This window comes from Danio rerio, chromosome 3 (genome assembly GCF_052040795.2).
Source record: "Danio rerio strain M-AB ecotype USA chromosome 3, GRCz13ab, whole genome shotgun sequence".
NCBI classification, from domain to species: domain Eukaryota; kingdom Metazoa; phylum Chordata; class Actinopteri; order Cypriniformes; family Danionidae; genus Danio; species Danio rerio.
This window is the reverse complement of record NC_141023.1, coordinates 5,626,281-5,637,152: the sequence shown is the minus strand read 5'-3', so window position 1 is coordinate 5,637,152 and position 10,872 is coordinate 5,626,281. Positions and strand designations below refer to the sequence as shown.

The 10,872-nt window shown below is 36.4% G+C and overlaps 1 protein-coding gene and 1 long non-coding RNA gene across 2 annotated transcripts in view; one reads left to right on the top strand and one right to left on the bottom strand.

Moving 5' to 3' along the window:
* The window catches only part of LOC147845465 (uncharacterized), a 129,262-nt gene that overhangs the window by 55,005 nt on the left and 63,385 nt on the right, over positions 1–10,872 (bottom strand). The gene's annotated exons all lie outside the window — the stretch shown is intronic.
* Positions 534–7,372, top strand: LOC103910200 (sterile alpha motif domain-containing protein 9). Its single transcript, XM_087243505.1, has 4 exons — positions 534–592; positions 1,507–1,559; positions 2,581–2,634; positions 2,766–7,372. The coding sequence occupies exons 3-4, from the start codon at positions 2,611–2,613 to the stop codon at positions 7,245–7,247; spliced, it is 4,506 nt and encodes a 1,501-aa protein (XP_087099631.1). The 5' UTR covers positions 534–592; positions 1,507–1,559; positions 2,581–2,610; the 3' UTR covers positions 7,248–7,372.

Sequence of the window (10,872 nt, the reverse complement as noted above, 5' to 3'; positions counted from 1 at the left end):
TTTAAGTCATACCTCTACTTAGCATTGAGTACCCGAAGTACCCGAAATATGTGTTGACTTACACCAAGCAATAGTTCACCTCAAATCTTTAATTTACTCACTTTTAAACCTTTGAGTTTCTTTCTTCTGTTGAAGAAAATGTAAAAAAAAAAAAGTTTAAAAAAAGTTTTTAAAGTTAAAAAAACTACAACCACTGACTTACATAGTAGGAAAAACAAATACTGTGGAAGTCAATGGTAACAGGTTTCCAGCTTTCATCAAAATATCTTCTTTTGTGTTCAACAGAAGAAAGAAACTCAAATAAGTTTGGTACCACTTGAGGAGGAGTAAAAATTAATCTGTAGGTGAATTACCACTTTAAAACAGGGTACAGGAGCAAATATTACAAATTATTTTAGTCTACTAACTACTAACATCATACATGGGGCAGTGCGGAGTCCACTTCCTAGTACACATATTCAGGTGGAGGCAACAGAGGGTGGAGTCAGGCAACAGGATGAAATATGTTTGTGGATAATTCAGATCAGTGCATCACTGCACTGCTGTTATCACCACTACAAGAGGGAGCTTTCCTAATGTGTCTCTGAGTGAGGTAAGATCACAGTAACTATTCCACAAAAGAGCTGAACATAACGATGATATCTCATATGCTAGATTTGTAAGTGATTTTATGATTGGGTTATTTAAGATCTAAACAGTGGGCAGATAGACAATCTAGGGAAGATAACTTTACATTAAGAAAACAAAAATATGAAAATAGCAATGACATGGTCTTTATACCCCTAGGACATTTCCATGGTCATTTTAAATTATGAATATAAAGGATTAACTATATGGCGCAAAGTAGAATTTCTAGAATGAAACATCAAAGATGGATGACTTAACACGTTTAAAATAACTTACGGTAATTGTGAATATTTTAGGTATGTCATACACAAAAAGAAATGCGGCAGTTAACAGATTATGATTTATTTTAAATACTTTTATTATTTTAAATTTATAATTAAATTAATTTTATAATTTTTAAATTATAATTATGAATTTAAAGAACACTACAATCTAACTAAAATTATTTAATTACTTTTTTTTAATATGACTACATGAGCCAGATTACTTATAATCACACATTACCCAGTACTTCAGATTTTAATGAAAATTTTAAAAGCCTGCAGTGCCGATTGGTATTTTATTTATAAAGGGCAACAAGTTTCCTCAATCTATCACTGCTACTCATTTCTAATGCAAAAACAGGAACAAGAACAGTCTTATGTCTGCTCACTGAGCTATTATGCTGGTAAATTTTTGAAGCACTTCATTTAAAGCAACTATAAAGAAAACTTGCTTCTACAGTAACACTAAAATTGGTCAAGATGTGGTGTAGACAGGTGTGTAATAGAGACAAAGGCAGCATTCAAACACGCCCATTCATTTGAATGCAGGCAGTGTTGATTTAAATGAAATGTAAATTTATTATTTACATGATCTTTGTGAATTCTGCTCCTCTAGGCACAAACAACAATTTGTTCAACACAGGAAGTTCTTGAGCTTCAGTATTGCAGGTAAATGTATGTTGTCTTGTAACAAGTGCAGTCTGTATTTTAAAGAAAGTTATTAAGTAGCTCCCTATCCCCAGTGTATAAATCTACTCAGACGTTGACATAAAACACTCCAAAGCGCTTGTTGCAAAGCTCAAGTACATGCGCCAAATAAATAAACAAATGAGGGAAAGAAAACATCTAGCCTTATAGGCTGGGGTCTTTTTGCGTATGATCGCCATTATGCTTCCCTTTTAAATGTAAGGCTGTTGGATAAAATAATAAAGTTTTAATTTATAAGTGACTTTTCTTTGCTGCGTCCTCCTTGATGTTTCAATGACACATCATAATCTTTACACCATATTAAAGACACAGCAGCCAATAAAGGTTTTTGAAAGTTTTTGTCAAGATAAACGGTGTGTTTGTGCACGTTTAGATGCCTGCATGTGAATGTGAGACCGCAAAAGAGCGCTCCCTTCACAGCTCTGTTGATGCCACAAGCTTTTTTCTTTTTTTATTTATTCTGGAGATAACACACAATATGAATACAACATAAAACTTTATGAAGACATAAAACTTTACAAATTACGTGTCTAATTAAAAAAAAAAAAAAAATAAAAATATATATATATATATATATATATATATATATATATATATATATATATATACACACACACACATATACATATATATATATATATATATATATATATATATATATATATATATATGTATATGTGTGTGTGTGTATATATATATATATATATATATATTTTTTTTTTTTTTTTTTTTAAAGTAGACACGTAATTTGTAAAGTATATGTATATGTATATGTGTGTGTATATATATATATATATATATATATATATATATATATATATATATTATATATATATATATATATATATATATATATATATATATGTATGTATATATATATATATATATATATATATATATATATATATATATATATATATATACAAACTGTGATTTACTTGATATGATTGATTTGATGCATGTTTAATTATCTTATCATAAGCACCAGCTCAGAAGAGTCTTTGGCTTCTTTATGGACACCTCAAGTCATTCTGGGGTAAGTAGCACTAGAAAGGCCATTTTTGAATGTGATGCTAATCATCTTAATGCCCCATAACATAGTAAATCCTTAAAATGCAGGCATCAAGTTTCAATGCCACATAAATTTAGATATCAATTTTCTTTCAGAAAAATGAAGGCAAGACAGCTGTTTCATCTAAACATCCAGAAGACATCAAAGACTGGAATAAATACCATGTGAGAGCTTGGATGCTTGAGATAAATGTGGACAGAGAAGATGCAGACCTTTTGTATAATGAGAGAATAAATGGGGCTACTCTTCTCCTCTTGGAGGCGACTGATTTCAGGCAACTAAGCCTGTCAATGAATGCAATAAAACTGATTGTTCACAACGTAGATCTTCTGAAACAAAAGACTCAACAGCAGAATGACATGGCGAGTTTGTCTTGTAGCATGAAGCCTTACCCATTTAACAGATTTAATACAGCTCACAGGTACAGAGAAAACACCACGCTAGATGTTACCGAAACTGGTCCTATAGATCTCATTCAGCCCTGTCATGAATTCAAAGGCTTCACCAACACAACAGAAGAGGACAGAATGAAGAAATACACTTATGAGGTGATTCGATTTGCAGCAGCTTGTATGAACAGTCGCACTAATGGCACCATTCACTTTGGAGTAGCAGACAAACCACACGGACAAATTCTTGGTGTTAACATCCCAAAAACAGATGATTTTGATGTACAACAGTCACATGCAATTGAAAGACATTTTAAATGGGAAAAGAATGTTCAGATAGCAAAGATGTGCATTAAACCTCCTCGATTTGTTGAAGTTCTTAAAGTTGATATGATGTCCTCTGGAAAATATGTTATTGAAGTGGATATAGAGCCGTCATCTAATGTCTGTCAAGACCTACATTTCAACACATATGATTTAGAAAAAAATAACAAGAACCTCAAAAATAAGGACAAGATGTCTGAGCCGAAGAAGAACAATGAAAGCAAGTCTTTCTTCATAAGAGATGGCAGCAGCAGTAAGAATATCATTACATCTGATTCCTTAAAGGAGGTTGAGAACTATCTTGCTAACATGGCACATTTATCCCAGCTAAGGAAGGAAGCTGAAGAAAAGCATCTTTCCGTTGTCAAAACCAGTGTCCAAGGCTCTAAACTCTGTGAGATGATAACAGGAGGGACACAATCTTTGGACAGGTCACACTTTAAATCGTACATTGTGGTGGCCAACAAGTCTCATCCAGTTCAGCTGGAAAACCTGCGCTTCCTTCTTCACATGGATCTAGTGGCTGTTTTGGATTTTGATCCAGAATCTGCTGAACATGGCTTAAATAAGCTGTTTGAAGAGAGAAAAACCAACGTTCACTCACCGACTCAATATAAAATAACAGGTGCAGTTGAGGACATAGCAGACAAGCTAAAACTTACCAAGAATACAAGTTGGGTTTTCTGTAATGGAGGAATTAATAATGAAAGCCCATCTGATGCTGATAAGTGGTTAATTGAGAAGGGATCCTCAGTGCATGATGTCATTTCTTTCCTGTGTAGAAGGGACGTGCTGCCTCACAAGAAATTTCTTACCGTATTCCTGCTGTTAAATCAGGTGAATGATCGGAAAGACCCTTTACTTGAGACCTTGAAATTCTTTTTACAGGAGCTCAAGGGAGAGAACCAAATCTTATGCATCACTGACAATAAAACATCATACACCTACTGGAAAGATCTCATTGATGTAGCTGACATCTCTAAGAGATGTATTTATGAGCTGAGCTTTGCTGAAGTCAATGGCACCGTGCTCAGCCTGTGGTCAGAAAACCGCAAATCCAGCCGATTTCTGCCTTGTGGTGGGGGCAGTAATGTTGTGCTCTCTAAGAAAATAGAGGAATCCTTAGAAATGCTGAGTATTCTTTGTGTGAACCAGTGTGAAGGAGGTAATGAGGACAAACAACATCACGAAAAGATCTTTTATAAGGGAGGGAAAGTGTCTTGGTGGAACTTCTACTTCTCAGAACAGCCCGGCTCGATGCCGTTCATCAAACGAGACAAGTTTGACTACATTGTCAACACTATTATTCCAGACATATGCAGCCAAAAAACAGTGTGTGAGTTTTTCAACATCTTCCATCTTCCAGGCTGTGGTGGGACTACACTGGCCATGCATGTTCTGTGGACACTCAAGAAACAATTTCGTTGTGCAGTGCTGAAGGACTCAACAGGTGATTACACTGCGGCAGCAGAACAGGTAGTGCAGCTACTAACATATGAGACAAATGAGCAACCCAAACGACTTCCAGTTTTGCTCTTGATCGATGATTTCCAGGATATTTCTGATGTCAAAAAACTCAAACTTCAAATTGAGGAGGAATGTCAAAAGCAAAATATTTCTTCAAAGTCTCCACAAGTGATAATTGTCAACTGCATGAGAGTCGAAACCCATGAACTGACAGATCGAACTGATAATTCAGTATTCATTGGAAACACACTATCTAAAAAGGAACAGGAACTGTTTGAGGAAAAGCTGAAGGAGTTTAGGAAAACCAAAATGAACACAAAAACATTTTATGGGTTCATGATTCTGATGACCAACTTCTCCTCTGAGTATATTCAGAGTGTTGTGAAAAAAACCCTCAAGGACTTTAACTTTGAACACAAGCATGCTCAGCTTTTCGCTGTTCTTGTCCTCTTGCATGTCTACAGCAGTAATGCAGTGCTGTCAGTCTCTACATGTGAAGAGTTCCTTGGTCTGCAACCAAAAGTAGCAATTAGATTATACAAAGTCGAAGATGAATTTGAGAGGTTTTCCAATCTTTTGACGAGATGCAAAGTTAATTCCAAAGTTAACTTTGAGGGTGTGCGAGTGATTCACTCATGTATAGCTAAACAATGCTTGCAGGAGCTTTCAGCTTCTCATGGAGTGACGAAGGCAGAAATCACTAACATTCTGCTTACAACAGAGTTATTTTACGAGTACACTCTGGGAAAACAAAAATTAAGGCAGGATGTTCACAACATGCTGGTGAAAAGGCAGTATTCAGCTGAGGTTGAAGGCTCTCTGTTTTCTCCTCTTATCCAGGATATAATGAAAGAAACCCCAGGAACTCAACAAATTATTCTACACAATGCAGAAAAGTGTCTCAAGAAAGATGCATACATATCACAGCTGCTTGCCAGGTATTATTACATTAAGAAACAGGACTTTCTTCAAGCCATGTACTGGGCAAAGAAGGCCAAAAGCCAATTAACAGAGAACTCCTACATATGCGATACAGAGTTTCAGGTACGCATGCATGAGCTCAAACATGCTGTTTACAAAGACAAAGATAATCCCATCAAGCCAGAAAATCTTGACGAGTATCTTACATTGGCTCAGAAGGCATCCGAAGCTTGCAAAGAAACCCAAAAAACTGCAGACAAAGAGGCCAAGCATCAATTAGATAAAAGAAGGGTTAACAGGGGTTATAAAAATTACCAAACTTACAACACTGCTGGCCATCTCAGTCACCTTCAAACTGCAGTTACAGTCACAGAAATGCTGCAAAAGACACCTCTGTATGCTGTAAAAGACACTCGCAACAACTGCCTTAGTCAAGTCCTCATGGGCAAAATTACCATTGAAGATTTGCCCAGCAAGAATCCCAGACTTAAGCCATACATCCCGGTATTGCTAAAGCATAAGAGATATCTTCTTCAACTAAAAGAGAGGATGAAGAAACATTTTATCTTTCTTGACAATTTTCTTGTCAATTTAGTTCCATTTTTTGCAGAGAAAGACAAACAAAAAGAACTGACAATGCACAGGATGTCCAAGTACTTTCAACAGTACACTGCCCTCTTTTGTGAGATCAATTGGAGTGAGCTAGTCAATAACAAGCACGTAAATAGCATGGCTAAAATTGAGCAGACACGCCAATGTCTGGAGAAGAACAAGGGAGATTCCTACACAGGTCTTCTGGAGCATTTATATCAGGACAACTCTGCATCAACTCTTGAAGAGATCATCCAGCAGTATCGTTTCATTGCTAGATTACAAAGGGATCAACCCTTGATGGACATGGTCAACTTTATATATGCCAATGTAATTCTGGCCAACATCAAACCTGAATCTCAGTTCATCATGCCTTACCCAAACCTTTTTAAATTACTCAATCAAATAAACAAACAGCCCGCACCTTTCAGTGAGATCCTGCCATTGCACTACATCACAATTTTATTGTTATCACAAGAAGGGCATGGTGCATTGCCAGCAATTTTGTCACAAATGAAGGCATCATATTTCAATGAACTGAATCCTGTGTCTAATGGAAAAAGAGCAGCAGTCCACTTTTACCTAGGGAAATATGAGGGTTATGCTGGCCTGATATCCCAGAGAGATATTAACCGCTGTTTAGCACCAGAGCAGGACATCGCAACTCAATGGGATGATGAAAGTATATGGAAAAAAGTGAGAGACAGTGAAAAACTTCACAGAGTTTCTGGTGAAATTCGGGATGGCTTTATCAGTGTTGCTGGCATCATGGTTGATCCGATGTTCAGAAGCCAGATATATAAAGAATCTGGCACAAGAGTGAATTGCTTTATCGGATTCTCAATGAATGGACCAGTCGCACTTGACATTGACTTTGAGTCATAAGGTTCTTGAACTGACTGAGCTGACTGTTGAACAGAGAAAAAATTAAGAGAAAACTATTGTTCAAAAGAGCCATCATTTAACTGAGCACTTCAGTACAGCACAGTTTGTATTGGTCAGTCTGATCAGGCTTGCACTTTCACTGCCAATATTACACTTACTTGGTAGGTGTGATGTATGATAGAAAGTTGTATTATTCTCTCTTAAAGAAGCTGTTTACATATCAAGTTCATAAATTCAGATGTGTGACAAGCGCATGTAAATAAACAGAAAATGTTACGCCCCTAATACTTTCTACATATTCAGATGTAACAGGTGAACAGACCTATAAACAACATTAGAGGACATAAGCCACTTTTCCACTATCAGGCCAAATGTTTCTCTTTGCGTAACTATTTCATTCCATGCTGATCAGGCCAGTTAACACAGAAACAGTTTTATTTTTCACTCTGATGCTGATCAAATGACGCTTTCTGAAATGTAATACAAACGTGCCAGTCACTGCCTTGGTAACTTTAATGTAATGTAAATAACATGATATAAGTAATATGGTCGATGGTCTTATATTTCTGTGTTTTGTGACACCTTTTTTTCTAGTATTTGCTTTGTTCAATAAGAAACAAATAAATAGCTTTCTTCTGCCTTTCCAGATATGGAGAAACTGGCAGCCAGGCAACACAATGGCGACATCATGCACTCAAGTGCTCAATTAACCATGGTTGGATTGAATATAAAGACTGAATTATACTTTTGTGTCAAGTGCACATGATGGTTAGGCGCAGCCTTTGCCCAGTCGCATTCCCTTTGCCGTGCACTTAGCTTTCAAAAAAAATGTAACTACCCGTCGCAATGATGCACAGCGCAAGATCTGTGATTGGACACTTGGTGGCTTTGATAAGTGTGGGTGTGGCCGAGAAGTTTGGGAGAAGAGCAACCTGTTGGAGTGAGTGTTTTAAAAGTGTCGAATTCTGTGGAGGAGCTCTGGATAGATTTTTGTTTACCTTATGATTAAATTTGTTGAACATCCGTTGGTTCCCGCCTCTAAATGAGTGCGTTTTAGCTACATGTACATTAAGGTAGCATTACAGGTATTTCCTGCATAAACGAAACACCTGCAAAGAAACATGACATAGAGGAACATGGAAACCCCAATGCCAGCTAGTGTTTCAGATGTGATATTGCAGTTTATAATCATGCTCGCCATTCCAGGCTCATGTGGAAACACAACGGTAACTGTATCTGACTGTTCTCGGAACGATTTGGCATGATAGTGGAAAAGCAGCAATACAGAAGATCCTGTTTGTTTTTTCTTGGCATGTAGCTGTTTGTTATAAGATGATTAGCTTGGGTCGATGATGATTCATTGCTACGCATAGATTTATTTTATTATTACAGTGTAATTTTTCAAGTGACAATTCTCTGTGAACCAATTAGCATTCAGCAGCAAGTCTATCTCCACATTTAGTACTGTACTGTTATGGTAGTTACCCTTACAGTATAATAGGGTCTCTAAAGCCTGGTTTATACTTCTGCGTCAAGTGACCGGCGCAACTCACGGCGCAGGCAACGCGCGTGGCTGTGCATTTATACTTCTGCACGCTGTCTTTGTTGGTCTGCATTAACACTTCCGAAACACTAGTGGGCAGTGAGGTGTAAATGTTCCTCTGTGTCGAGTTTCTTCGCTTCTGTTTTGCTATTCTGAACACTTCCTGGATGTACAAGTGGCTCAAACTCGCTCATTTTGAGGCAGGAACTGGCGGACGTGCAACAACTTTAACCATGAGGTAAACACAGAACAAAACTTTCCATCCGGAGCTTCTTCACGGGACTCCACACTTGTAAACAATCGCTCGCGCTATTCGCGCGGCTCTCGGTCCCGCCCAGACTCGTCTGCGCTAGCAAGCCGACTAATCACAGAGCTTGCGCTACGCGTCGTTGCGACGTGTAGTTCCAATTTTGAGAGGTGCACGTCAGTGACGGCGACGGCCACGGCGAAGGGCTATGCGTCAGCGCCGTAGCATACGCCGGTGTTTGACGCAGAAGTATAAATCAGCCTTAAAAGTGGTACGGTACAGTTTGGTTTATTGGTACTTCTGACAGTGGAAACAGAAATGACTACCGGTATGTAATGTACTGAATTTTACCGCACTGTAGAAACAAGGTTGAAATTAAACTCTTCAGGACCAAACTTGAAACTTGGAAATGCCTAATTTAACTTGGAGTTTGTACATTGCCAGTTTCACATTTTACGTCAGTTACATTGTTTGTTGTTCTTATTTCATTTACTCATCTATCGATTTATCTACATTTTATCATTTATTATGTTGTCTTTTTTATTCATTAAAGGCCAGTGTACCATGTCAATAAGGAATTTACATTTTCATTGTTATTTTACAGCTAAATGTGTTTCTGTTAGGATAAAGTTATCCAATAAAATAGTTTTTTTCCAAGTCTTTTCTACGTGGTTATTTTAAAGCAACTGGAAAGTATTCTATTATTTTAAGTATTAAGTATGTTATTTATTCCCACACTATTTACATATTTATATACATTTCATATATATATGCTCTATATATATAATATATATAATATATATATATATATATATATATATATATATATATATATTTTTTTTTTTTTTTTTCTTCTTACACATACATTTTTTGTTAGAGTGAGTGAGGGAGATATCTAATATAAACCTGCAGAGTAAACTAGTTTGCTCCTGAGTTGTGTTGTTTATGAAATATAGGCTAAATTATAATTAAACTTGACAAAAGGGACAACCTAAGATGTATTTAGAGTTGTATTTTGAAGTATAAACATATAATTAAAGTCAACCTCTCCTTACATAGATGTTTATTGGCATCCATTTATTTCAGATAATGATACTAAGACCTAAGCGATATGACACAATGCATAAATGTGCATTAAACACTTAAAGTCAGTGTGTTTGTTGCCTCATTACAATGAGATGCATCAAATTTAACTTTTAATATTATTTAAATTCAATAATATATTCAGACACCACCGAAGAACAATTTTTACCCAGAAAAAAAGCTGACATAGAGAATGCAAAATATTGTGCAAAATAAATGTACATTTAAATAGAATATACTCTAAAACATATTAAAGGAATAGTCGGAAACACAAAGCCGGGACGATTGGTTTGATAACTTCAGACCGGTGTAAATAGATGATCGGGGTTCAGTGTTTCACATTATAAATAAGGAAAAATCTGAAAAAAAGAAGGCTTCTGCAATATAGGGAATATTAATCTGTAATTTTAATTTAGTTTTATAACTTCAGCCTGTGTCCATGTTGCGTTAACTTACCATCAGTTGTGTTCTGGCATCATTTTTAAGGGCTGGTCCACTACAATATCATATTTTAATCTTTAGTTGATGTGTAATGTACTGTAGCTGTGTGAACATAAACTAAAGCTCTGAATGTAAGATGCTCAAAGTTCAATGCAAAGGGAGACTTTAGCTTTTACAGTTAGCTTATGTTAGGTCCCATGTGGGACCTGTTTGTATGCGTGTTTGTTATTTACAGATTCTGCGTGATGATTGCAGATTGGTGAGTGGGTCATCCCACCTGAGACTCATCTCGTGGTGTTTATAAGGTGTCC